The sequence below is a fragment of the Saccopteryx leptura genome, chromosome 2, assembly GCF_036850995.1.
Source record: "Saccopteryx leptura isolate mSacLep1 chromosome 2, mSacLep1_pri_phased_curated, whole genome shotgun sequence".
In the NCBI taxonomy this organism is placed as follows: Eukaryota; Metazoa; Chordata; class Mammalia; order Chiroptera; family Emballonuridae; genus Saccopteryx; species Saccopteryx leptura.
The window spans coordinates 37,959,043-37,985,680 of record NC_089504.1 but is presented as its reverse complement, the minus strand read 5'-3'; the positions used below and the strand labels follow the sequence as shown (position 1 = coordinate 37,985,680).

At 44.2% G+C, this 26,638-nt stretch overlaps 2 protein-coding genes across 11 annotated transcripts in view; both read left to right on the top strand.

Moving 5' to 3' along the window:
* UNC13B (unc-13 homolog B) overlaps positions 1-14,402 on the top strand; it is a 296,554-nt gene extending 282,152 nt beyond the window's left edge. For 4 of the 10 annotated variants that reach the window (XM_066367732.1, XM_066367733.1, XM_066367731.1 and 1 more), the window contains 14 exons: positions 5,045-5,171; positions 5,420-5,516; positions 5,738-5,881; positions 6,196-6,273; positions 6,787-6,864; positions 7,104-7,192; positions 7,385-7,537; positions 7,662-7,785; positions 7,890-7,946; positions 8,139-8,219; positions 9,147-9,294; positions 11,842-11,934; positions 12,114-12,273; positions 12,435-14,402. In XM_066367732.1, the coding sequence (XP_066223829.1) occupies positions 5,045-5,171; positions 5,420-5,516; positions 5,738-5,881; positions 6,196-6,273; positions 6,787-6,864; positions 7,104-7,192; positions 7,385-7,537; positions 7,662-7,785; positions 7,890-7,946; positions 8,139-8,219; positions 9,147-9,294; positions 11,842-11,934; positions 12,114-12,273; positions 12,435-12,720 (1,715 nt within the window). In that variant the 3' untranslated portion in view covers positions 12,721-14,402. Of the gene's footprint in view, positions 1-3,584; positions 3,627-5,044; positions 5,172-5,419; positions 5,517-5,737; positions 5,882-6,195; positions 6,274-6,786; positions 6,865-7,103; positions 7,193-7,384; positions 7,538-7,661; positions 7,786-7,889; positions 7,947-8,138; positions 8,220-9,146; positions 9,295-10,984; positions 11,042-11,841; positions 11,935-12,113; positions 12,274-12,434 lie in introns of all 10 variants that reach the window. The other 6 variants (XM_066367730.1, XM_066367734.1, XM_066367727.1 and 3 more) reach the window with 3 other exon arrangements.
* Positions 14,403-15,634: 1,232 nt separating this feature from the next.
* Positions 15,635-26,638, top strand: part of LOC136394506 (phospholipid-transporting ATPase FetA-like) — a 152,780-nt gene continuing 141,776 nt past the window's right edge. Inside the window, 3 exon segments of the mRNA XM_066367742.1 lie at positions 15,635-15,678; positions 21,546-21,589; positions 22,362-22,406. Of these exon segments, the coding sequence (XP_066223839.1) occupies positions 21,562-21,589; positions 22,362-22,406 (73 nt within the window). The 5' untranslated portion in view covers positions 15,635-15,678; positions 21,546-21,561.

Genomic DNA, 26,638 nt, shown 5'->3' with positions numbered 1-26,638 from the left:
CCAGAAATCTGTGTACTCTTATTGATCAGTGTCACCCCATTAAACTTAATTTCAAAAAACATTTTTTTTAAATAAGAGATTAGAAAGTAAAAAAGAATCATAGACCCTTAAATACATAGATAAGGTTCTTTTCTCACACTGCCTGGCCTGGCTTTCCTCAAAAGCTATTCTGGATTGGTGTGACAAAGCCAGAAAGATATGTCTTCCGTCACTTCTCCTGTAGAGCAAGGTCACAGATAAATTGTTATTCATCTTGTTCATTCATCTTATTCTTTTCCCACTTTCGTCTACAAAGATATCATTCCCTACTTATGTCAGACCTTCTCATGTGTACCCATCTGTGCTCACTTATTTAGCTGCCTTTTCTGTATGTTTATATGCTAATCTGACCCCTCTGTCTGTGAAAGTGGATCTAGGAGGAGGGGGAGCAGTTTGGGGCAAGGACAAAGCAGAGTCGGATCTGTTACTTGAGTGGAGTGATAGGGGAAGTGGATAACCCTCAGACTTAAACATTTTGAGGTTTAAAATCAGTTGAGTTTTTTTATTATTATTATTGAGGTATAATTAGCATACAACATTGTATTAGTTTCAGGTGTATAATATAACATGCTTTGATATTTCTATATATTGCAAAATGATTGCCACAATATGTCTGTTAACATTCATCACCATAATAATTATAAATTTTTTGTTTGTAATAACTTTTAAGATTTTTTTTCTAGAAACTTTCAAATATGCAATACAGTATTATTAACTATCGTCACTATGCTATACACTACATCCTTATAATTATTTTCTGATTGAAAGTTTGTACCTTTGACCCATTCAACCATTTTTGTGTAGAATCATTTTAGTTTAGCATTTTCTTTTTCTTTTTTTTTTAAGATTTTATTTATTGATTTTACAGAGAGAGGAAAGAGAGACAGGGAGCAAGAAGTATCATCTCATAGCTGCTTCACTTTAATTGTTCTTTAATTGATTGCTTGTTGTAAGTACCTTGACCCAGGCAAGCCTAGTGTTTCAAACTGGCAACTTCAGCATTCTAGATCAACACTCCATCCAGTGCGCCACCATAGGCCAGGCTAGAATCATTTAGTTTTGAGATTGAAAGAAACATGAAGATCTGTGTTAAGCCTGAGACAGCACGGACTGTACATATACATTCTATAATTCCGCCCCAGAGCAGCTGCCTCCTGCCACACTGGGTCAAGCCTGGGGCTGTACCCCATGCCTTAGCCTGTCAGGCCAGTGGGGAGGTCACTTGTCCCTCTCCTCCAGGTAGCACTTGGAGAGCCTGATGGTTTGAGTCAGGGGTCGGGAACCTTTTTGGCTGAGAGAGCCATGAACGCCACATATTTTAAAATGTAATTCCATGAGAGCCATACAATGACCCAGGTACGTTACGCATTATCCAATAAAAATTTGGTGTTGTCCCGGAGGACAGCTGTGATTGGCTCCAGCCACCCGCAACCATGAACATGAGTGGTAGGAAATGAATGGATTGTAATACATGAGAATGTTTTATTTTTATTTTTTCAAAATGTTGCGGGGGGTTTTATTTATTTATTTATTTATTTATTTATTTATTTTAATTCATTTTTAGAGAGGAGAGAGAGAGGGGGAGAGAGAGAGACAGAGAGGGAGAGAGAGACAGAGAGAGAAAAGGGGGGAGGAGCTGGAAGCATCAACTCCCATATGTGCCTTGACCAGGCAAGCCCAGGGTCTTGAACCAGCGACCTCAGCATTTCCAGGTCGACACTTTATCCACTGCGCCACCACAGGTCAGGCCGAGAATGTTTTATATTTTTAACATTACTATTTTTTTTATTAAAGATTTGTCTGCGAGCCAGATGCAGCCATCAAAAGAGCCACATCTGGCTCACGAGCCATAGGTTCCTGACCCCTAGTCTGAGTTCTTGACAGTGGATTCGGGGAAGGGAGTAAATACCTTTAAAAAGTGAACTCCAGGAGAAGAGAGTATGTGTGAGGTGGGGCAGAGGTTTCAAACAGAGGTATTTCAGGAGCTAAGTGAGAAGGCAAGACCATGAAGCTGGGCTTCTGGCCTTTTACCTGGTATCAGCTAGGGCAGCTCTGCTTTTTCAATCTTACCTAGGCTTCTAAGTAAGATTTCTTTTGAAAGAGGGGTTCTGCTAATGTTTAAAACAAAAAAGGGTTTAAAACTGCTTTAAGAGAAAGAACTAATGTTGATTTAGTTTCAGATCACAATCTCACCCCCTACTCAGCAGTGTGATCTTAGACCAAGTGACTTAATTTTTGTGAGCTCCCATTTTCTTCTCTGTAAAATGGGAGTGATGATAGCATCTAATTCATCGAACTGATAAAATAATGGAGATGTGTGTAACGTACTTAGCATACTTCCTGGCATTTGCTCAGCACTTAATCTTAGTTTTAGGGACAATAAGAAAAGAAACCATTATAGAGGCAAGGAGCAGAGATGCAATGTGAACAAAGTAGCATTTTTATAAGATTTTACTTACCTGGGACAGGGATTAGAGCAGAGAAATGGGAAAGGAAGAATGGGCTTTGATAGACATTGGAAGGAAGTTCTCCAGGACTTAGTGGCTGTTAGAATGTGGAGGGCAAGAGCAGAGGGCAAGTTTGGAGACCTGGATGATAAAAGAATAGTGTTGACTTTGTGAAAATGTTATCACCCAATATTTTTTAATTTTTATTTATTTATTTATTTTTTACAGAGACAGAGAGAGAGTCAGTGAGAGGGATAGACAGGGACAGACAGACAGGAACAGAGAGATGAGAAGCATCAATCATTAGTTTTTTGTTGCGCATTGCGACACTTTAGTTGTTCATTGATTGCTTTCTCATATGTGCCTTGACTGTGGGGCTACAGCAGACCGAGTAACTCCTTGCTTTGCTCGAGCCAGCGACCTTGGGTCCAAGCTGGTGAGCTTTTGCTCTAACCAGATGAGCCTGCGCTCAAGTTGGCGACCTCGGGGTCTCGAACCCGGGTCCTCCACATCCCAGTCCGACGCTCTATCCACTGCGACACCGCCTGGTCATGCTATCACCCAATATTTTTAAAGTCAACTCTATTGAGGTATAATTTATATAGAATAAAGTAAAAACACTGTAAGAATACAGTTGGACGAGTTTTGACAAATAAACCTGTGTGACTACTATCCCAATTAAAGTACAAAACAAAGTTTCTTTATGCTCCTTTGCAGTAAATCCCCTCCTAATTCACTAAGTGTTTATTGAATATTTTCTTTGTCTCAGGCACTGTGCTAGTTACTGGAGCCCCAAATGAGACAAATGAGACATAGCCCAGCCCTTGACAAGCTCACAAACTAGTCTAGACAACAGACATAAATTGGCAGTTACAATTCAAAGTTGTAAGTGCCACAAAAGGAATAAGCCTAGGATGCTAAGAAGAGAACCGTGTAACCCAGGCCTGGTGGTACTTTTTTATGTTTCTAGGCTCCTAGACTAGTTAAGGACAGCTGGGTATGGGAGTGAAGGAGAAGGGGCAAGCTGTGAGAGGGTCTCTAATGTCCCTGATTTTTTCACTTCCTTTCTGTTCATTGGTGTCTCTGCTTTGTCACAAGCATCCACTGTCATTCGTATACGAAAAGTCCTCTTTCAGGGTGGTAAGAACTTTTGGTTGTTGTCCTTTACCTCTAGTCTTACACCTTTCCCTCGTCTCTTGCCCACTGCTTCTTAGAAGAGATTGCAAATGCAACTTCAGTTGAGATGGTGCTGCCTGCAGTGTGGTAGATGAAATTCCTGGGGCCCATAACCCTTTGAGGCTGCACCCCAGGCTCCCATTTCCTCCTCGAGTGTCTGCTGCACTAATTCAGAAAGTCCAGCTTCCCCAGACTGGATGTTCTGCCTTGACCTGTAGGAGCATCACCCATGACAACTCACAGATGAGCAATAAATAGAGTTTGAAGGACAGTGGCCTTCCCTTCCCTATTGCTCAGTACTCTTCCCCATTTGCTTGCTTTCACATTGTGTTATATGTAAGCACACACAATTGGCTTTAATTACTCAAATTAATGCTTCATCTAAAAAGGAGGTAGATGAGAAGAACCTGTGAGAACCTGGAGAATGGCTATTGCTCCAGACTGGGCAAGCTATGAGTGTCTTAGATTTTCCAGAAGTCTTTAGAGATTCAGCTGGAGATTATGAACCTTTCAAGTCCATAATGAGCATCTCATTTTCTGTTAACATGATGGCCCTTGCATCTGGCTTTGTTTCCATGGTTTCCAAACTGACTATTCTTATTTGCAGATTTCTTTGAGTTCATTTTCCAGTGTCTCAGCTGTGCTCTGGGGTCCTTCAGTTTACATCAAGATTCTATTGCACCAGGGCTGCTCAAGTGCAATTTCTGTTAGTTTGGGTCCACTTTGGTCTTCCCTGTCTCTGTGTGATGTCATTAACCCATTTGTGTCAAGCACAACTGCTCATCTCTGCATTTAAAGTTTTTTTATTTATTGATTGATTTGAGAGAGAGAGAGACAAACATCAATTTGTTGTCCCATTTCTCCATGATTAATTGATTCCTATATGTGCCCTGACTGGAGATTGAACCCTCAACCTTGGTGCATGGGAACAGCACCTCAACCAACTGAGCTACCCAGCCAGGGCTCGCCTCTGCATTTTTAAGCCTGTACTTAAGCTAATAGGATTAGAAAAGCCCTGGAAAACTGACATCCCTCTCCAGTCCTGGGCAGTCTCCCCACCAGTCAGCATTGGCCCCCACATCCCTTTCTCATCTTTTTCACCAGAGGCTAGTACCTTACTTGGCACTCCTAAAAGCCAGAACAGGGAGACTATAGACTTTATCTGCAATTCTGGCTTAGTCTCTAAAGGAAGATTTAGGCCAGGCTCTTAGAGAGCAGAACACTTATTGGTAGGGGGAAGATGGCTGTGAAGCAGTGGTTGCAAGTCACCCTTTTAATAAGACATCTGATAGAGCTGCCTGACTGGGTCTGCTGCCTTGGGAAAACGCAGGACCTGGGCCTCTACCGCCAGAACCTGACTCAGCCTCCTTCCCCACCACTAGAGCATGAGAAAGACCGGCTGTGTAAGAGTGCTGACTACATGAACCTACACTTCAAGGTGAAATGGCTCCACAATGAATATGTGCAGGATCTGCCTGCATTCCAGGGGCAGGTGCCTGAGTACCCAGCGTGAGTCAACTGGGCACTATGGGGGGAAGGAAAAGGGTCTCTCTGGTTTAGGGGGTGGGCAGGCCCGGTATTCACAATTTGATTCAGCAAGCCAGTCTTGAGACTGCCTATTCTGGGCACTACTGTCGAAAGAGAAAAGGGTCAAACCATGCACTACCTTCCAGAAGACCCCAGTCCATGGGAGCTTTCAGGCACATGGCATATGCCAACAACTAGCTCCAACCCTCAGTTTTCTTGCCTGGCTGCAGGTGGTTTGAGCAGTTTGTCCTACAATGGCTGGATGAGAATGAGGATGTATCTCTGGAATTCCTGCGTGGGGCCCTTGAACGAGATAAGAAGGATGGGGTAAGTCACAGGCCTGAGCTTTACAGGGCTTAAGCCAGCAATTAGCTGTCAGCAGATGTTCTGCGCTTTAGATAAATTGGCTATTCTTGCCCTGTGGAATCCATACAGAGGGCTATTGAGGGCCATCGAGCCATCCCTGTTAGGCAGAGCCATTTTGAACCCTGTGAACTTGGTAAAAGGTAGTGGCTGAAGATGCTGACCTTGTATGTGGTCTTTCTTAGTTCCAGCAGACATCAGAGCATGCACTTTTTTCCTGCTCTGTGGTGGACGTATTCACACAGCTTAACCAGAGCTTTGAGATCATTCGAAAGCTGGAATGCCCAGACCCCAACATCCTTGCCCACTACATGAGGAGATTTGCTAAGGTGAGCACGACCATCCTTACTCCCACCCCTTACTAACACCACACTCGCAGACTAGTCATGGGCCTGAGTTCAGCCCTTCTTTATGGTGACTTTCGGATGAAGCCTGGGGTTTCTCCATTCTGCTTTGTGTCTAAAGCAGCCGGATGGGTTTGTTTCAGTGCTGTTCTGGGCTTGAGAGGGAGCTTTTCCTTTCTGTGAGATTTCACTTTACCTTTGTGTTGTGCTATTCTAGAATGAGGTGTGACCTCTCAGGCAAGATCCTTGTGGGAAGAGCCAAGAGTTCCCTCTCCTTTCCTTTTCTTCTCTTTTCTCAGACCATCGGGAAGGTGCTGATGCAGTATGCAGACATAGTATCCAAGAACTTCCTGGCTTATTGCACAAAGGAGAAGATGGTGAGGGTCAGGCCCTGGGACTTTTGGAGAAGGAAGTGGAAGACACTTGAATCCTTACTCTAGAAGCTGTCCTTAGAGCTGAGGGTGGGGTAATGCTCTTGACTTCTAATTCCCAGCAGGGCTTCGCTTAAGATTGTGCCACAGAATAATAAGAACTTTTCTAGGAGTTCCTCTGAACCTCCATTTGGTACTTTATCCTCTACCAAGCTTGACTTTTGCTTAGTCTTTTTTATAATAAAAAATATTTGAGCTATTCAAAGAGTTATAAAGAATAATACCATAATACCTGGGGCCCACCACCTAGCTTAAAAACAGAAACATTTGCTCCTAATCTTCATTCATGAAGAATTGTCTGAATTGGTTCCAGATCTCAGTGCTTAGGGAAAGACACATATAATTCCTGTCATAAATTTCCCGTGGCTTTTGGAGTAGTATGAGAGAGGGAGGAACCCTGTGCTGATAGGTCCTGTACTAAAAGGAGCCAAGACTCAGCAGCCCCATCTGTTTCTAAAGCCCTGCATCCTGATGAACAACATGCAGCAACTGAGAGTCCAGCTGGAGAAAATGTTTGAGGCCATGGGAGGCAAGGAGGTAGGTCTTAGGGTTTGGGGTTCTATACTTTCCCTTCGTTCCTGAGCTCTCTGACCACAGAATTCTACCCTCTCCTGACTGGGTATAGGCCAAGAGTTTAGCTTGGGGTCTGGGCTGGCTTTGGCTGAAAGATTTGAGTAGGCCTTGGGGTTAAGGCCCAGGGAGGAATGAGTGGTGGCACAGTATGGGAGAAAAGGTACAGGAATCAACTTAACCAAGCTCACCTCCTGTGGATATAGTTGGACCCTGAAGCTGCAGATAGTCTGAAGGAGCTACAGGTGAAACTGAATACAGTTCTGGATGAGCTCAGCATGGTGTTTGGAAACAGGTGAGTGGCCCCAAACCACACAGCCCTCAGAGCCAGATGTGGCCCTGGCCAGTCTCCAAGCCCCTGCCCCATACCCATCCACCTAGCTTCAGGTATATGGATCTCCCCTTTCCTATTGGCTCTCCCTGCTGGTGCTACTCCAGGGACAGTGTGTTTGAGAAGGAGAGGGCTGCACTGTGGGCACATGTGTAGTTTCCAGGTGCGGATTGATGAATGCGTTAGACAAATGGCCGACATCCTGGGCCAGGTGCGGGGCCCAGGGAATGCATCCCCCAACGCCAGGGCCTCAGTGGCTCAGGATGCAGACAGCGTGCTCCGACCTCTCATGGACTTCCTGGATGGCAAGTAAGTACAGTACTCAGAACTATCCTCTGGGACAAGCAAGGCAGAGGCAATCAGACAGAGGAGCCTCTTGGGGAGGGGGTTCTCACTCACCCACCCCAGTCTTACCTGTTGCCTGGGCCTGCAGCCTTACCCTCTTTGCCACTGTGTGTGAGAAGACAGTCTTGAAGCGTGTACTGAAGGAGCTCTGGCGGGTGGTAATGAACACGATGGAAAGGATGATTGTTCTGCCCCCACTCACCGACCAGACGGTAAGAACACTTCCTTTCAACTTTCTCTTGTCCCCTTACCTCACTCCACGCTTCCTGATTGAGTTTGGAGTCCTCTGCTTTTGACTGATTCCCTCTCTGCCCAGGGTGCCCAGCTGATCTTCACTGCTGCCAAGGAGCTGAGCCATCTTTCCAAACTCAAGGTACTCTAGATGTGTGGGGTCCTAATGAGGCCAGTTGCAGTGGGGAGGTTGCCCAGAAGAAAGGAAATTTGAACATTGGAGACAAGAAGAAGGAAAAGAGAGCAACATATAGCTGTGGGTTGGCAGGTAGGGGCAAGATTTTCATGACAGCCCTGAGCTGTCCTGATAATGTTGCTTTCGCTGCAATTCCAGGACCACATGGTGCGAGAGGAAACACGGAGTCTTACTCCAAAGCAGTGTGCTGTCCTTGACATCGCCCTGGACACCATCAAGGTGCAGACCTCCCCTGCCTCCAGACAATCTTACTTTTACACTCTCCTAGCCCTGGCATTTCGTCCTGCCAGACGAGGTGTCCCTTGGGCTCTTGTCACCCCACATCGGAAGAGAGTGATTTTTATGTCTGTTTCTTTCTCTGCTATGTTTATATTCCTACTTGGGAGCAACCAAAAAGGCACCTCCTGTGTAGTCTCAGGTTACTCACCATGGACCTAGAATACTTACTTATTCCTGGGTTCTGAATGCACACATTCAATTCACTTAGTTCCTCATTGCCATTTCTGAATATTTTCCACTGGGAATAAATCTTCCAGATCCTAATACCCCAGATCTGGATGATGTTCTCCTCTTTCATTTGTATATAAAGTAATTTGAATTTTCAATTTTTTTTTCTACTATTCGTTTATTTATTCAGTGAGGCAGCATGCACCAGGTACTGTGTTCTGTGAAGGATACAGAAAGAATCAGATATGGTTCCTAGTCTCGAGATGGTTATAGTCTAGAAAGGTGGTAATATGGCAGGTACCTAAGAACTGTGATTCAGGGCACTTGGGAGAGGTATGCCATAGGTATAAAGTTCTCTAAGAGCTGAGAGGGGCAAAAGAGCACTTCTGGATTTCTATTCCCGTATCTTTGCCTATCCAGATAGGTCCATCCTTCAAACACCACAGTCCAGTAACGTTGCCATCCCATCCCTTACCCTTCCTGCCAGATACCCAAATAATACTCTTTACCTGAGAGACTATGACTCTAGCTCTCTGTGGTATTCCTGATCTTGTTTATTGAATGACTAACTGTCCTTACCATCCTCTTCTGGCATCTTCGTTGAGCCTCTGCTTAGATGTCATTTCTCTGGGGACAGTGTTGGGGAGCTGCCTCTCTGTAAGGAGATGAGGCAGTAGCAAGTACTGTTTTGTCTTTCAGCAATACTTCCATGCAGGAGGCAATGGGCTGAAGAAAACCTTCCTGGAGAAGAGCCCAGATCTGCAGTCCCTACGCTATGCCCTGTCTCTGTATACACAGACCACAGATACACTCATCAAGACCTTTGTGCGCTCACAGACTGCCCAGGGTAAGGCCTAAGAGCTTTGGGTCACACCTCCCTTCCTGATATATCTCTGCTTCTAGGGAGTCAGTGTCCTCTAGTCCTTAGGAAGGATCCAGGTATTCTTCATAGATCCCTTCAAATTCAGATCCTGCTGCCAAGTATGGTGGCACAAGCCTGTAGTCCTAGTTGCTCGGGAGGTTGAGGCAGGAGGATCTCTTGAGCCCAGGAGTTCTGGACTGTAGTGTGCTATGCCGATCAGGTGTCTGCACTAAGTTCAGCATCGATATGGTGACCTCCCCTCCCAGGAGCGGGGGACCACCAGGTTGCCTAAGGAGGGGTGAACAGGTGCAGGTCGCAAACTCAGATTCCAGGATTCCTTGAGGACCTAATACTTACCCCACCTCATTCCCATACCAGTCAAGAGAATCACAGGGACCTGGAAAATGTGCCTGAAATGTTTTTTTCCCTCCGACATTGCCTGGCCAGTGCATGTTTATTGAACTTAATTAACATACGCTGTTTGGTAGAAAAAACAAAGAGAGGAAGCCTGTAGAATGAGTGGTTGAGATACTCATAATGGCTCATAGCTTTAGGAACTTTACTTGGAAGTTGTCTTGGAAATAGAAAGCAAAAGACTTTCCAGATTCAACAATGTGGATGAGAAGAGAGGCAAGCCATGAGAGCAGTTGAACAAGGGTGCAGATCCCATGCATAACTGAGCTCCAGCCTCATAGGTAATGCTAATACTACATAGGAGACCCAGGCAACTGGTTTTCTCTTAGGACTTTCAGTCCTCAGAACCCCTCCCTGCCTCCATTCAGGCCTGTCCATATCAAAACACATCTGCAGAGACACGGCTAAGTTCTGACCCTGACCTGGAGCATGACCTTCCCACGATGGACCTTCAGTTGCATGTGTTATTTCTTGTTCCAAGGAAACCTGGGCATGCCTCCTGAGGGAGAGAAGCTGGTGGAGGAGGGAGTGGAAAGGCTTAGGCCTTCCTGAGCATTGGATCTCAATTATAAAGCTGACCTGGACAGGAAGAGAGAGCTAAGCAGTTAGACTGGACTTGATGGAAGATGAAAAGATACACAAGACCTGTAGTACTGCTCCCTTTTCCACATCTGTTCTTATTTCAAGTCTAGTGTAGGAAGAAGAGAGAGGAAAAGTAATGAGCCTTGCTCAAGGAGACAGAAACAACTTTTATAGATCTGAGTACATGTAAAGGCCTGTAATATCAGGGAGGATATGAGTTAATCCAGAAAGGCTTTTTAGAAACATTGAGCTAAATACAAAGATTAGGAGAGGTGGTAATGGGCAGATATGAAGTAAGAGCAAGAATGAGGACTGAAGGGAGGATCCAAGTTGATATGTATATTTTTCTACCTATTATTTTATTATTAAGGGCCTAGAAAATTAGAGCCTACAGCCTTTCTCTTTTGTACCTCACTGGTCTCAGATACCTTTACTCTGTATGTTCTATTGCTTTTACCCATGATGTGAATGATCTTCGACCCATGAAGTCTAATTTTTAGTATTCAGGCACCAACCTCAGCTTTTTTACTCCTCTCTCCACCCTACCCCAATCTCTGTGCTTCCTTAGAGTATGTGTAGAGCTGCTCTCAATGGCTGTTAACTCCTTAGAACACTAACTGATTCTTCTTTCTCTGTCCTACTGCTACTGCTACCTCTTGACTTTCCTGCCCTCACTCAGTACATGATGGGAAAGGTATTAGGTTTACTGCTAATGAGGACATTCGGCCGGAAAAGGGTATGTTATACACCATGTAGATGTGAGTCTAACATGGACTAATACTATCCCCTGTGAGCTAGAATGAGCCGCTTATGTTGGGAGTAGGGGAACCATGTGCCAAAGTTCAGAAGCTCTATCCTAAGTCTCAGAGATGGACATTGTATTCATACAGTCTGAAATGGGGTTAACAATAGTTCTGTCCTCAGAATTTCCCCTCCCTTTCACCTTACAACAAAGAATTTTTATCTGGGGTGCAGAGACAGATATTTTTTCAAAATACAGTGAGACCTCTGCTGAGAGGGACCTGCAAATTGGCCAGACGTTGGGATTATGGAGAGGTTCAAATCTGAGTAGGACAACGTCTTTCTGAGCAGGGAAACCTCCCAACCAGGGGCCTCCAGGAATCAGGAATAAGTGGGAGGTTGCTGCTTTTGGCTAAAAGGGATCCACATTGTTCCATTAAGACCATGGGGTGGGTGCAGTTCCCAGACCAAGACAGAGGGTGGCAGCACTATCCTTCCCCCACATCTTTCAATGAAAAATACTGCAGCCTAGGAAATGAGTTGAGGAACCTGAGAGATTCCTGGTACAGTTTTGAAAGAAGTTTTGCCTAATATCTTGTCAGCCTAACTTGTGTATTTTAATACACAGCCTCATTCTTTGTCCCCTTTCCCTTCTCCCATACTCACTTCCCCATGGCTACTGTGGGTGACTGCTTCTTGCTTCAGGGTGTAGGGTGGTAGCCTCCTAACTCCTTAGTTTTATCTGGAAAAATTAGGCCTAAAGTCTTCTCTGATGGGGGATCATCTGTCCCTCAGGGTCTGGTGTGGATGATCCTGTTGGAGAAGTCTCTATTCAGGTGGATTTGTTTACACATCCTGGAACTGGGGAGCACAAGGTCACAGTGAAAGGTGAGTGGCAGGGACTTACATGTCTCAGACCTTTTCTTGCCCAGTTGCCTCATCAGTTAAAAGCAGGCACTGCTTAACCCAGTCCTCCATCTTAGCCGTCTACCACGGGAAATGCCACCTGGGGCTAAAGAACTGGGAACACTTGGTGGGATAACCTCACGTTTCCCTTGTTTGGGCAGTGGTGGCTGCCAATGACCTCAAGTGGCAGACAGCGGGTATGTTCCGACCCTTTGTGGAAGTGACCATGGTTGGCCCACACCAAAGTGATAAGAAGAGGAAGTTCACAACCAAGTCGAAAAGCAACAACTGGTCCCCCAAATACAATGAGACATTTCACTTGTAAGTTATGGGATGGGGGACCTGCAGGACTTGGATGGGGGTGCACTGGGGGGTAAAACTTGAGAGAGGAGAGAAGGGGTGGGCTGATGGCAGGTGGCTGAATTCAGTTGAAGACTCCCTCATTTCTGGCCTTCTACCTTCCATTTACCCTGTGCTCACAGCCTCCTGGGAAATGAAGAGGGGCCAGAAGCCTATGAGTTGCAGATATGTGTGAAGGATTACTGCTTTGCCCGGGAAGATCGCGTTCTAGGGCTGGCTGTGATGCCTCTGAGGGATGTGGCAGCCAAGGGCAGCTGTGCCTGCTGGTGCCCATTGGGCCGGAAGATCCACATGGATGAGACAGGCATGACCGTTCTCCGGATTCTGTCTCAGAGGAGCAATGATGAAGTGGCTCGAGAGTTTGTGAAGCTCAAATCGGAGTCTCGTTCCGTGGAGGAGGGGAGCTGAGCACCGAAGTTCCTGTGCCAGTGGGACAGCACCTAAGTTCCTGTGCCAGTTCAAGGCCAGTGGGAGTTACTATGTAGCCAGCATAGGTCCTCATAGTTAAGAGGCTGACTCCTTCAGTTAAGGAAATTTAAGGAAAATTTGGGGGTGGTGAGACTTTGGTTTTTCACAGAAAGGGTCATGAATCTCTGACCAGCAGGTGTGTGGTGCTAGGAGCTGGGCTATGGGGGTTACTGCATAGGGAGATTTTTCATAAACAGAGAGGCAGACATTTCTTAGAGTGTCAGCCATTCTTAGTAGACATTCCTCCACACCTCATGTCTACCCCTCTCCATACTATACTTTATTCATTTGGACCCACATGTACCTATTGTTAGAACAAGTTTAGAGGGCCAGGAGCTTGTACCTGGCTGGCTAAGTAGTCAGTGGAGCATATAATTATTACTGAGTCCTGTAGTCTTTTTTTTTTTGTATTTTTCTTAAGTTGGAAACGGGGAGACAGTCAGACAGACTCCCGCATGCGCCCGACCGGGGTCCATCCAGCATGCCCACCAGGGGGTGATGCTCTGCCGCAATCAGAGCCATTCTAGTGCCTGAGGCAGAGGCCACAGAGCCATCCTCAGCGCCTGGGCAAACTTTGCTCCAATGGAGCCTCGGCTGCGGGAGGGGAAGAGAGAGACAGAGAGGAAGGAGAGGGGAAGGGGTGGAGAAGCAGATGGGCACTTCTCCTGTGTGCCCTGGCCGGGAATCGAACCCGGCACTCCCACACGCCAGGCCAACGCTCTACCACTGAGCCAACCGGCCAGGGCCGAGTCCTGTAGTCTTGATTGAAGTATTGCCAGGACAGGAGAACACAGAATAGAATTCAGACTTTCCCTTGAGCAGAATCCACTGGTTTTGTGTGGCTTCGGTGAGAACAAGGCTTTGAAACTGAACAAGAAACCTTCTAGAAATGAGCTATGCTAATCCCTTACCCAGTTAATATCTGTTGTGAGCAGAAGCAGGTTCATATGGTGCTTCAGAGCCTTGAGCAGAATATTCTTTGGAACTCAAGCACCAGAGGCCACCTTTTCAGGAGTCCCCCTACCTCACTCCTATGGGAAGGAAGTGATGCTTCAGGGTATGACAGGCTGTTCTTATGTGTATGCATCTGAGGTCTGATTGATGGACCTAAAAGAGAAGGCTATATTTTCTTCTTGAGGAGACCCCGAACAAAGCCAAAAATTTTGGAAATTAGTCTAGAAGGAGCCCTCTTCACCTATGGCCACTGCCTTCTGGCTGTCCTCCCTCTAATAGAAAGAATCTAGCCTTTGACCTCACTCCCTTTCATTAGGTCAGCTGCTGTTCCCCTCAGAGATGTTCAGCCCTCCAGAAGAAGCTTGGACTATGATCCCTCAGTACAGGCTGGATGGAGGAGGGCTTCAGCTCTCCCTGGTTGGTCAGAGACAAACACTTTCAAGGGGTCATATGGACTTCCCAGGACTTTGCTCAGAGATGTGACATGGTCCTTGGACTTGCAGCCTCCTGGACTTCCTTCCTGGACTTTCCAAGGACTCTGCATTGTCCACATCTGTACTGGCCATTACATGAAACAAGAAACTAAGCATCTTTGCTGTTGTTAATTATTGTATGTGCCATTGTTACAGGAGATTATTGGCTAGTTTGTAATAAATTATCTTATAGCAGCCTTTGAGGGTCTTGTAATTCTGTTCAAGCGTGGAAAGCTGCAGAAATGACTATCCTGTATAATGGTAGGTTTTGAACCAGAGGCCTTTGCTGCTCTTCTCACCCCCCAGTCGCCCTACTGCTGTAAGTGGAGGGACCTAAAGCAGCTCTGGAACAACACCAAGCAGTAAAGCAGCCAGTGTGCTAGCGTCCTGGCCTTGACTTGAGACCAAACAGTCCACTTAACAGAGTCATGGAACCTACAGCATCAGCTTCCTACAAAGGGTCCAGAAGATTAGGAGATGACATGTGTCATTGAAAACTAGTCCATGCTATGTCTTTCCTTTTCTAGAATCATGAGGCTTTTTTTCTAGAACAGACACAGCCTGGGTTGTAAGGACAAGGCAGGGGCCCACTGGGAAAAGATGTGTCTCCAGAGGTTGGTGGAGGGCTTAGGCTGCTATGTACAGGACAGAGGTGTAGGCCTGGAAGAGCACAGTGGCCTTTCATGCAGGGAAATTCAAGGATGAAGAGCTGGAGTAGAAAGTCTACCCCCAAAGGGGAGAAAACAAGGTAAAAGTGAGGCCTCCTGGCATGGGAATCAGAGAAGCTGAAACAGGAAAGTGCTCACCAACTCTCAACTTGCACTGTTGCCACTTTTGGGGTGGGGACTGAGTGAGGGCACAGATCAGGGAACTAACTACAACATCCCAGTTTCTCATTTCCATTTGCTTGCTTAGTAAAATTTATTTGAAATTCATTGACTGATTTTAGAGAGGCAAGCACAGGCACCCTTCACCATCCTGTAGCTATTCTAAAGCACTTCCTTTGCAGTCACCCTTCATGCTGTCCCTCCCCCCCCCACACACACACACACAACTATGCACACCTACCTCCTTGCAGGAATATCTGCAATCTTTTCCATTGCCTTCTAGGTTCTGACATCTTGGTTGCCTTTGGGACCCAATCAACCCTGGACACCCTCCCCACAGCATTGTGCATTGTTTTAATTTACTTGTCTGCCTGCGCCATCCACCTGGATCTACCCCAAAGGCAGGGACCCCATCTGCCAGCACTGACAGGGCACCTAGGTGCTTTAAAGCCAGGCCAGTGTCCTTTAAAGCCAGGGGACTCCTTTGGAAATCCAGTGAGAAAGGGCCTGATTGGGCAGGATTGTGGGGGGAGGGGCGTGTTCGGAGGCGGGGCTCTTCCCTGGGCTGGAACGTGAGGTTCTACAGCGCCTGCGCGGAAAGATGCGTTAAGATGGACGTCGCTGGAGTTGACTGCGCAGCGATGGTGAGCAAGAGGTCCCCGAAGGTGGCGCTGGAGGAGAGTATTGCCTTCTTTTCCCCAGTATTGAAGAAAAACCTCTGTCCCTACACAACCTGATATTCATGGCCCTCTGTGTACTTTCCAGTAGCTGTCCATCCTCATATGTTCTTGTAAACTGTTTTCCCCGAGGTTACTTTCTTCTCTCCGTACTCAAATATTCAGAGTTTCCGGACACTCTAGAGAAGATATATCTGACCAGATCCCTAGCAAAGGAGATATTTATCCCACAGATACCTCTCAAAGGGCACCTGTCTATCCAGTTACCTCATTGAACAGGCCCCAGCTAAGGCTGGTAACTTGGAGTTTTGTCCACTTTTCCAGCACTATCCAGATTCTTTGAGAGGAAGGCATAAACCTAATACTATATTTGACTTCAAAGTGGCACATTTGCTGCCATTGCGCTCTCATATGGGGCAGGAGACCTAGTCCATAAGGAAAAATCAGACCGGCTGACTGTTCATGGTTAACAAGCTTGCAGATTTGGCTTAGTAGTTAACTCTTTAGAACCAGGTTTCTCATTTTAAAAATGCAGATTTCCAGCTTTTTGAAAAGTTAGCTCTCGTAACTTTTAGCTCACATTCTCACAGGGACAGGTGTCTCACAGTGACAGCTGGTAAATTGGCTTACTAGAGTTCATTACAGACTCCATTACTCCTTATTTTCTTATATGTACTAAGCTTTACATTATTTGCCTGGTACCTGATAGGCATTTGAGTTTGTGATCCATATGTAAGACTTTGAGTAATTTCTGCACCAATACTTTCAGCATTTAATGGAGACTGAAATACAAAGAGGTTGGATTTGTATTTATGTTGTCTTGGTTTCTGTAATGCTCTGATTAGGATTAGAGATCATCCTAATAGCTAAAACCCAGGGTGAAATCTATACTAAAGTTTTGGGTTTTTTTTAAAAGCATTCAATCAAAATATTTGTAGGTTTCTTGGTGCATTTGATTTTGAAGAAATCCATTGTGTTAACTCCTCTTTGATGAGGCCAGGCTAAGGACAAAGTATTGTTTCTCTTTGAGCACCTAATTATAATAGGGCCCGGCTCTGGTCTATAGTGAAAGTTATGTATCAAAAATGCTCTCCCCTTCCTGCCAGAACACACAGATGGTAACCCTTCTCTCTGAGGGAAAAAACAGGTCTTATAATTATCAAGAGTGGGGGTATTCTGTAAATGTATCTAATCAGAAGTAGAATAGAAGGACCTCTCATACTGGTTTTTTTTTAAGTGAAAGGAGGGGAGATAGACTCCTGCATGTGCCCCCACCAGGATCCACCTGGCAACACCCATCTGGGGCTGATGCTGGAATCAACTGAGCTATCCTCAGCACCTGGGGCCAATGCTCAGACTAGTTGAGCCACTGGCTGCAAGAGGAGGAGAGAGAGAAGAGGGAGAGAAGCAGATGGTCGCTTTTCATGTGTACGCTGACCAGGATCAAACCTAGGACTTCCACACACTGGGCTGATGCTCCATCCACTGAGCCAACTGGCCAGGGCCACGTAGTGGATTTTTTTTTTTTTTTTTTTTTGTATTTTTCTGAAGCTGGAAACGGGGAGGCAATCAGACTCCCGCATGCGCCCGACCGGGATCCACCCGGCACGCCCACCAGGGGGCGATGCTCTGCCCCTCCGGGGCGTCGCTCTGTTGTGACCAGAGCCACTCTAGCGCCTGGGGCAGAGGCCAAGGAGCCATCCCTTCAAGTCCAGAGGCCCTAGGCCTAGGGTAAGAGCTCCCTAGCCTAAAGTATCCAGGGTTTCAGTATTACTGTCTATTTAACATCTGTATTTGGATGTCACACAAATGTCTCAAAATCTACATGTACTGCTTAATGGGGATAAGTGACTGCTTAATGGGGATAAGATTTCCTTTTGGGGTGAAAATGTTCTTGAACTAGGTAGTGATGGTTGCATAACATTGTGAATATACTTAATGTCACTGAATTGAACACTTTAAAATGTTAAGATGGTCAAGTTTAAATAATGTGTATTTTACCACAAAAAAATTACATTTACAAAACAGCTCTCACATACCCAAAGTCTGTGCTTTCTTTTTATTTCCTGTCTTTTACATACATCAGTTACTAGTCCTACCATTTACCTAGTCGCCCAAACCAGAAACCCAAGAGTTGTCATTGACAATGCTCTTTTATTTTTTTATTTATAATGAATCATGAAATTCTGTACTTCCTCCCTTGTTAATAGAGAATTAAGTTGGAATAGTCACCCATTTTTCTCTATCCCCAGTCTCTCCAAGTTTAAGTCACCATCTTTAGCCTTCTCATCTCCAGTTTTGTATCTTCTTACCCTCCCCCGAGACCCATTTCAAATGTCTTCATTATTATCTAGTCAAAGTGATCTTTCTAAAATACTATTTGTTACTTTGTTTGCTTAAAAACCTACCATTGCCTTCAGGATAAAGTCTAAATTCCCCTTCATAACCTAGCTTCTGCTTACCTTCCTAGTCTTATCACTCACTATCCTCCTGCTCAAAGCCAACTGTCCAGTAAACATAAACCACCTGCAATTCCCAGCATACTAACTTCTTTTTTTTTTTTTTAATTCTAAGTGCACATACTATTCCAAATGTCTAGAACTCCATTTCCTTTTGTTTAGACCTGGTTAAGTACTATTGAGTAACCTTAAATTTACATTATCTTCCTCAGGATACCTTTTAAGATGCCCCAAAGATGGTCAGATGTCCTACTATAAGCCCCCATGGTATAGTCTATGTTGACTCATATCTTAACATTTATATCTTAAATTGAAATTGTCTCCTTCATAAGACCAAACTTTTCAAGAGTAGAGACATATATTGCCAGTGCCTAAAACAGTGCCTAGAATGTGGTATGTTCTAAATAAATATTTTTGAATAAACAAACAAGCAATGCCTTAGTAAATGCTAGGAACACACAATCCTGGAAAACTCTCCAATGAACAAAATGAACTGAGGAATGGAACTGAGACAGAGGAGGTATCAAAGGGACCAGAGGAAAAGAGGACAGAGGGAAACAGTACGATAGGATGGGATAAACCTGAAGGGAAGGGGGGAGGGCACTATAGGAAGGGGGGCAAGGAGGATGTTGAGGGGAATATGGGGGAGGGGGGATGCATTCGGGGTGACACTAGAATCTATGTAAACACAATAAATTAAAATCAATAATAAAAAAAGAAAACTCTCCAATGGCTTCCTACCTCACTTTGTGTGTGTGTGTGTGTGTGTGTGTGTGTGAGAGAGAGAGAGAGAGAGAGAGAGAGAGAGAGATAGGAACAGATAGGGACAGACAGACAGGAAGGGAGAGAGATGAGAAGCATCAACTCTTCAGTGTGGCACCTTAGTTGCTCATTGATTGCTTTCTCGTATGTGCCTTAAACGGGGGGGGGTTAGGGTTAGGGTTAGGGTTAGGGTTAGGGTTAGAATTGATTTTAGTCATCAAGGCCAATTGAGAAAGGTTTTCAGCTTCTGCTAGTCCAAGGGACAAGCCAGGTAGTGCAATATTTTAATTGTTTCTGTCTTTCCAAGAAGATTGTACAGTAATTGAGGGCATGAATAATATTTATTTTTGCACCTTTGACCATGTCTTAGCAACAATACATACTAGGCACTCAATAAACACTTTCAAAATTTAATTAATCCAGAAGTTAGGTAAAGATTTTAATTCTGGCCCTACCTCTAAGCCACTATGAGTTAATTTAATTGACCACTGATTTCCTCATCTCTAGAATATTTAATAAGTTTTTCCCTTTCTACTTCCCAGTGTTTGTATAAAGAATTTAAATAGAGCCTGACCAGGCAGTGGCTCAGTGGATAGAGCATCGGACTGGGATGCGGAGGACCCAGGTTCGAGATCCCAAGGTCGCCAGCTTGAGCGCAGGCTCATCTGGTTTGAGCAAAGCTCACCAGCTTGGACCCAAGGTCGCTGGCTCGAGCAAGGAGTTACTCGGTCTGCTGAAGGCCCGCGGTCAAGGCACATATGAGAAAGCAATCAATGAACAACTAAGGTGTCGCAACGAAAAACTGATGATTGATGCTTCTCATCTCTCTCTATTCCTGTCTGTCTGTCCCTATCAATCCCTCTCTCTGACTCTCTGTCTCAAAAAAAAAAAAAAAAAAAAAGAACTTAAATAGAAAATACAGGAAGTACTTTTTAAGGTCAAGAGAGATTCATAAATGTGAAATTGCATAACAATTTTGATTCAGGTGCTCTCTTAGAGCGTTAACTGGTTCATTCTGAACTGTGGAGAGCTAACTTAGCATAGTGAGCTAGAAGTGAAGAAATCCTGGTTCTAATCCTGATTCCCTTCACACTCTTTGGGTCTTGATCTACTTTTATCTCATATGAGGAAGCAGAGATCCAATTGGTACAGTGGTTCCCAACATTGGACTACCTGGTGCTGAAAAATACTGATGCTTGGGACCCACTCCCATATATTTAATTATGGGAAAAATTCTGGACCTTGAGATTTATTTTTTAAATTCCCTGTTTACAGCCAAGGTTTTGCATTTTGTAAATCAGCAAAACCATTTATTTAGATAAAATCTTACACAAAAGTCCAGGTTACAACGTGCATACTGGTAGAGCTTCTGCAGTTGCTGTTTAGGAAGTTAAGCTCCAACTGCCAATCTCTTTCTCATGTCCCATTTTAGAACTCATGCTTCATGGAGCACTGTTAGAAAACCATTGAAATAGACAGTTTAAAAAATCTTTTATAGGTCCAAAACAATGTCATGACCCTATGCCTGCTAATAAGATCTATGTTCTATGAGTGTGTGTTTTTTACCACCAATCTGACCCAGTGTCATACTGATTATTATGGGGATTAGCTTTCCATTTACTTCCTTCTGATTACACTAGCTCTTTTGCCTCAAGATGATGAATAGTTTAAAATTCTTGTTGCTACCCCTCCCAGAGTCTGATCCTGTACATCCAGGGAAGGTGTCAGATGTCTCTGTTTTCCATAAGGACTTTTCATGTCTCTGAAATAATTGATCCATGGACCATACTTTTGGGAAGACTGTCCTAAGAGGTTGTGGGTCAAAAGTAAATAAGGAATGCTGAAATATTGGGACAGCAGATTAGTTTCCTCCTGAGCTCAGTGCCTGATCTCCCAAAGAGGAGCATCTGGGCATTTAAGGCTTTAAATTGTACCCCTTCTGAACCATATATTTGACCACAGTTCTCAATTGCTGCCCTAGACACCTACTTCACAGTCATCTCTTCATCTATGGCCAAGTCTATAAAAGATGATATATATAGTAGTCAAGAGCAGTCAGGCAAGCAGGGATTCAACTTGACCACTGTTCGGAGCAAATCACTTCATCTTCTTCAGCCTCCGGTTTTCATTTGTTTTAAAGAAGAAGGAGGAGGAGAAGGAGGGGGGGGGAGAGAAAGAAAGAAAGAAAGAGAGAGAGAGAGAGAGAGAGAAAGAAAGAAAGAAAGAAAGAAAGAAAGAAAGAAAGAAAGAGAAAGAAAGAAAGAAAAGAAAAAGAGGAGGAGGAAGAAGGAGAAGAGGAGGAGGAGGAGGAAGAAGAAGAAGGAGAAGAGGAAGAGGAAGAGGGAGGAGGAGAAGAGAAGAAGAAGAAGGAGGAGGAGGAGGAGGAAGAGGAAGAAGAAGAAGAAGAAGAAAGAAGAAAGAAGGGGAAGGGGAAAAAGAGGAAGAAAGAAGAACATGAACATCCTCTTTCTAGGCCCAGGTTTTAGTGAAAATTAGACATGATCTATGTAAGGTACATAGTAAAGTGTCCAGCACACAGTAAATTTTGATAAATGGTGGTATTTTCATATCAGCAGGACCTGGACTGACAAGGAGTTTTTGTTTTATTCTTAGGTGGTGTTTCTCTGAAATGAAATACATAAAACTTTATATTTCAGGTAAGTGCTCAGCTTATATCTGCTGAGAGACCCAGAGTTCAACAATCAATAATGGTATTTGCTTAGTACTACACTGTACCATGTTCCACCCACAAAGCCAAGAAATTGACTGCTTGTACTCTCAAAGCATCCTTTAAAGGATTAAACTGAAGCCCACCAAGAAAATCCCTACAATTTTATTTATTTATTTTCTTTTTCTGTATTTTTCTGAAGCCGGAAACGGGGAGAGACAGACTCCCTCATGTGCCAGACTGGGATCCACCCGGCACGCCCACCAGGGGGCGACGCTCTGCCCACCAGGGGGCGATGCTCTGCCCCTCCAGGGGGTCGCTCTGTTGCGACCAGAGCCACTCTAGCGCCTGGGGCAGAGGCCGAGGAGCCATCCCCAGCGCCCGGGCCATCTTTGCTCCAGTGGAGCCTCGGCTGCGGGAGGGGAAGAGAGAGACAGAGAAGAAGGAGAGGGGGAGGGGTGGAGAAGCAGATGGTCGCTTCTCCTGTGTGCCCTGGCCGGGAATCGAACCCGGGACTTCTGCACGCCAGGCCGACGCTCTACCACTGAGCCAACCGGCCAGGGCCCTACAATTTTGGATCTCCAAGAAACTTCTTAGTGTAAGACATACTTGACTTCCCCCCAATGTGCTTCAGACTATTTTTGCTGTAAAGTTGTGAAAAAAACTTATAAATGTGAACTTGAGGTTTTTGTCAAAAGTGGTTATTACCACTGATGGTATTAATTTACATTCGAGAGTGATGTTTAAGTGTTCTTTTTTAGAGGGCAGCAAGAGGAATGTTCTACCTGAAGACTTGAGGCAGACAGGTAAGTGATTTAATTTCAGTTGTTTAAAACAGAAAGCCAGTAGTCTGTTATGATAACAATGGTGGAAGAGTTTTTAGCAAAAGCTAAAAGTGAGAGAGTATTTTTCATCTGTTAACTTTCAAGGGGAAATAGGAAGATTCCAACAGAGATTTCCACTGGCTAATTGACTTACTTGAGATTATTGATATTATGGTAAAATGAATCATGATTTGAACATTCCTTTTGACATCCTTCCTTCCTTTTTCCATGTAAGCTTAAGATAAGATAATTGAAAGGGTTGTGCTGAATTTGTTTCCCTTTCTGTAGAGATCTACCAACTCATTTCTCCAATCCCAACATGTTTGCATCCTTAGTATCACAATTTGCCTCATTAATATCAATCTGTTTCTGCTGTGGTTATTTTGACAAAAGCTTAGAATTCCTACCAAGTTCTAGAACTAAACTCTCCACATAATTCCAACCAAATGACTGTTGATTGTTGTATGAGAGTGTTCTCCCCAATAAAGGGAAAACTTGTCATAATTCTTTGTGGTCATATTTTTAAATAATTTGAAAAATAAGCTATGGGACTTGCAAAAACTATGTGAGGAAGAGAGAAGATCGTTTTTGGTTTAGTGAAACAAAATCAATTACACTTGAACTACATTTCTTTGTTATAATTTTAAAAGCTAAGCTTTGAAGAGTGAATGGATTTTAGCTAAACAGAGGAATGTGAGAGTTACATAAATAAATTATCCTGAGATTGAGAAGGGAGAGTTTTTTTTTAATTTCCCATTATACCTTATGTAGTTTGAACCTTTTTCTTAACTTATGTATATGGAATGTATATGCAAGATGTTATATACATTTATCCAAATAATGTTATTGTCTACATTTGTGGCTATCCAAATCCCATGCTTGAGTTTATGAAGGAAAGGCGTTTAGTGCTGGTGTTCAATTTGACTCTAATGCTTCCATAGGGAATTTCATTCTCCTTAGCCTTATTCATAACCTGTCTTTGTCTCCTGATGGCATCAGTACATTTCTGTCTTTACAGACATATTATCTGCTTAAGATCTCAAGATATTCAGGCAGAGATATGCCCATCTTTGTTTTTCCCTCTTTGTCTTTATGGAAGCCTGTGGTAGTTCTCTAAACACATTTTTAAGGTTGAGGCTGTGTCCTTCAATGCAGCCTGTTGGTGTGGTGCCAAAGCATTGTTTAGTAAAAGCTATTCTGAGTTTGGGGCAGAACAGTGCAGCTAAGGCAAAGCTTTAATGATCTGTCTTAATCCAATGAAGAACAAATTTTAGACTATGTAGAGCAGGCGTCCCCAAACTACGGCTCCCTGAGGCCATTTATCTGGCCCCCCGCCGTACTTCCTGAAGGGGCACCTCTTTCATTGGTGGTCAGTGAGAGGAGCACTGTATGTGGCGGCCCTCCAACGGTCTGAGGGACAGTGAACTGGCCCCCTGTGTAAAAAGTTTGGAGACCCCTGATGTAGAGAGATATTAACTCTTTTTTAAAATAACAGAGCATATTAAGAATCTTTACCTCTGGCTGGTTGGCTCAGTGGTAGAGTGTCGGCCCAGTGTGTGGATGTCCTGGGTTTGATTCCCAGTCAGAGCACACAGGAGAAACGCACATCTGCTTTTCTACCCCTCCCCCTCTTCTCTCTCTCTCTCTTTCTCTCTCTCTTCCCCTCCTGCATCCATGGCTCAGTTGTAGCAAGTTGGCCCCCAGTGCTGAGGATGGCTCCATGGTCTCTGCCTCAGGTGCTAAGAAGAGCTTGGTTGCTGAACAACAGAGCAACGCCCCAGATGGGCAGAGCATTACCCCCTAGTGGGCTTGTCAAGTGGATCGTGGTCCGGGCGCATGCAGGATTCTGTCTCTCTGCCTCCCTTCCTCTCACTGAATTAAAAAGAGAGAGAGAGACAGAGAGAGAGAGAGAGAGAGAGAGAATCAATAAATGCTGAGTACCTCTCCCTCCCCCCTCAGGTGGGGGGGAAAGCACAGATTTTTATAGGCATTTTCAGGAGGTTTACATAGTTTCTGGAGCTCATCTATTGAGCGTGCCTTGGTTTAGAAAACAAGAATAAGCAAACAAACTGATCACAAGAAGTGGATAAACTGTATATTCTTCAAGAAATTCTTCATAGCCTGATCAGGCAGTGGCACAGTGGATAGAGCATCAGACTAGGATGCAGAGGACCTAGGTTCAAAACTCTGAGGTTACTGGCTTGAGCGCAAGCTCATCCGGCAGGAGCACAGGGTCACTGGCTTGAGCCCAAAGGTTGCTGGCTTGAAGCCCAAGGTTGCTGGCTTGAGCCCCAAGGTTGCTGGCTTGAGCAAGGGGTCACTTGCTCTGCTGTAGCCCCCTCTTGGTCAAGGCACATATGAGAAAGCAAATCATTGAACAACTAAGGAGCCACAACAAAGAATTGATGCTTCTCATCTCTCTCTCTCTGTCTGTCTGTCTCTATCTGTCTCTCTTTCTGACTCTCTGTCTCTGTCAAAAAAAATTTTTCATAAATACTGTTTCTCAGATTTTGATATCCATTAAACAGCATTAAGTTCAGAGTTATACCTGAAGTACAATTAGTCTGTACTCTAGAACTGTGTGCTTTATTTCTCTGTTCCGTCTTCAGAAATGAGCATTGAACCAAACTCAGGGTGGGGGGAGGTGTCTTAGGAGCAGGATTGGATATTTAAAGAGTAGGTTGACAAGAGAGATCCAAGAAAAGGGGAACCATTATCTGGGTAAAGATGACTGTTGAGAGATTCAGGAGTTCCAGGTGGAGACAAAGGTCAGTCAGAAATGTTGAGTTAAAAGCGCTAGGCAGAGGACCAAACTGGGCCTCACAGAATCAAAAGACTAGCAACAGAAAACAGACAAAATTATTGATGGAACATGTTTTTTATAAGAAAAATTTTAATTGTGGTAAAATACTGATAACATTGCCATCTTAACCATTTTAAGTGTACAGTTCAATGACATTAAGTGCATTTACATCGCTGTACAACTATCACCACCATCCATCTCCAGAACTCTTCATTTTGCAAAATGGAAATTCAGTATCCATTAACAATAACTTGCCATTCTCCCCTCCCTTAGACCCTGGCAACCACCATTCTTCTTTCTGTCTCTATGAATTTGACTACTGTAGGTGCCTCATATAAGTGGAATAATATGGTATTTCTTTTTTGTGACTGGCTTATTTCACTTAACATAATGTTCTCAAGGTTTATCTATGTTGTAGCATATATCATAATTGCTTTCTTTTTTAGGGCTGAATAACATTCCATTGTATATGTGTACCATATTTTGTTTATCCATTCATCTGTCAGTGGACATGTGGGTTGCTTCGGCTTCTTAGTTTTTTTTTTGTTGTTGGGTTTTTTTGTTTGTTTTTAAATTTTTTTATTTTTTTTAATTTATTTCAGAGACAGAGCGAGAGTCAGAGAGAGGGATAGACAGGGACAGACAGGAATGGAAAGAGATGAGAAGCATCAATCATCAGTTTTTCATTGCAACACCTTAGTTGTTCATTGATTGCTTTCTCATATGTGCCTTGACTGTGGGCCTTCAGCAGACCGAGTAACCGTTTGCTCAAGCCAGCGACCTTGGGTCCAAGCTGGTGAATTTTTGCTCACACCAGATGAGCCTGCACTCAAGCTGGTGACCTCGGGGTCTCGAACCTGGGTCCTTCCTCATCCCAGTCCGACGCTCTATCCACTGCGCCACCGCCTGGTCAGGCTCGGCTTCTTAGTTTTTATGAATAATGCTGCCATGAACATGAGTATACAAATATATCTTCAAGTCCCTGATTTCAATTCTTCTGGATGTATGTATACCAAGAAATGGAATTGCTGGATTATATGATAATTCTATTTTTACTTTTAGAGGAAAACCATAGAGTTTTTCATAACAGCAGTACCATTTTACATTTTTACCAGCAGTGCTCAGGGTTCTAATTTCTCCATATCTTTGCCAACACTCATTTTGTGTTGTTTTGTTTTGTTTTTATTAGTAGCCATACTAATGGGTGCAATGGAGCAGGTTTTGGACACAAAACCTGGAAAGATATACTGGGACTATGGTACATTGTAAGAGCCTTTTAATGCAACCATGTGTGGAGAGGGAACTGTTAAGAGCACAGGGCAGAATCAGATACCAATAACCACCCAAGCTGGAGTAAAATTGATAACCTCTTCATGAAAATTAAGGGTCTCTACATATATACTCAATATAT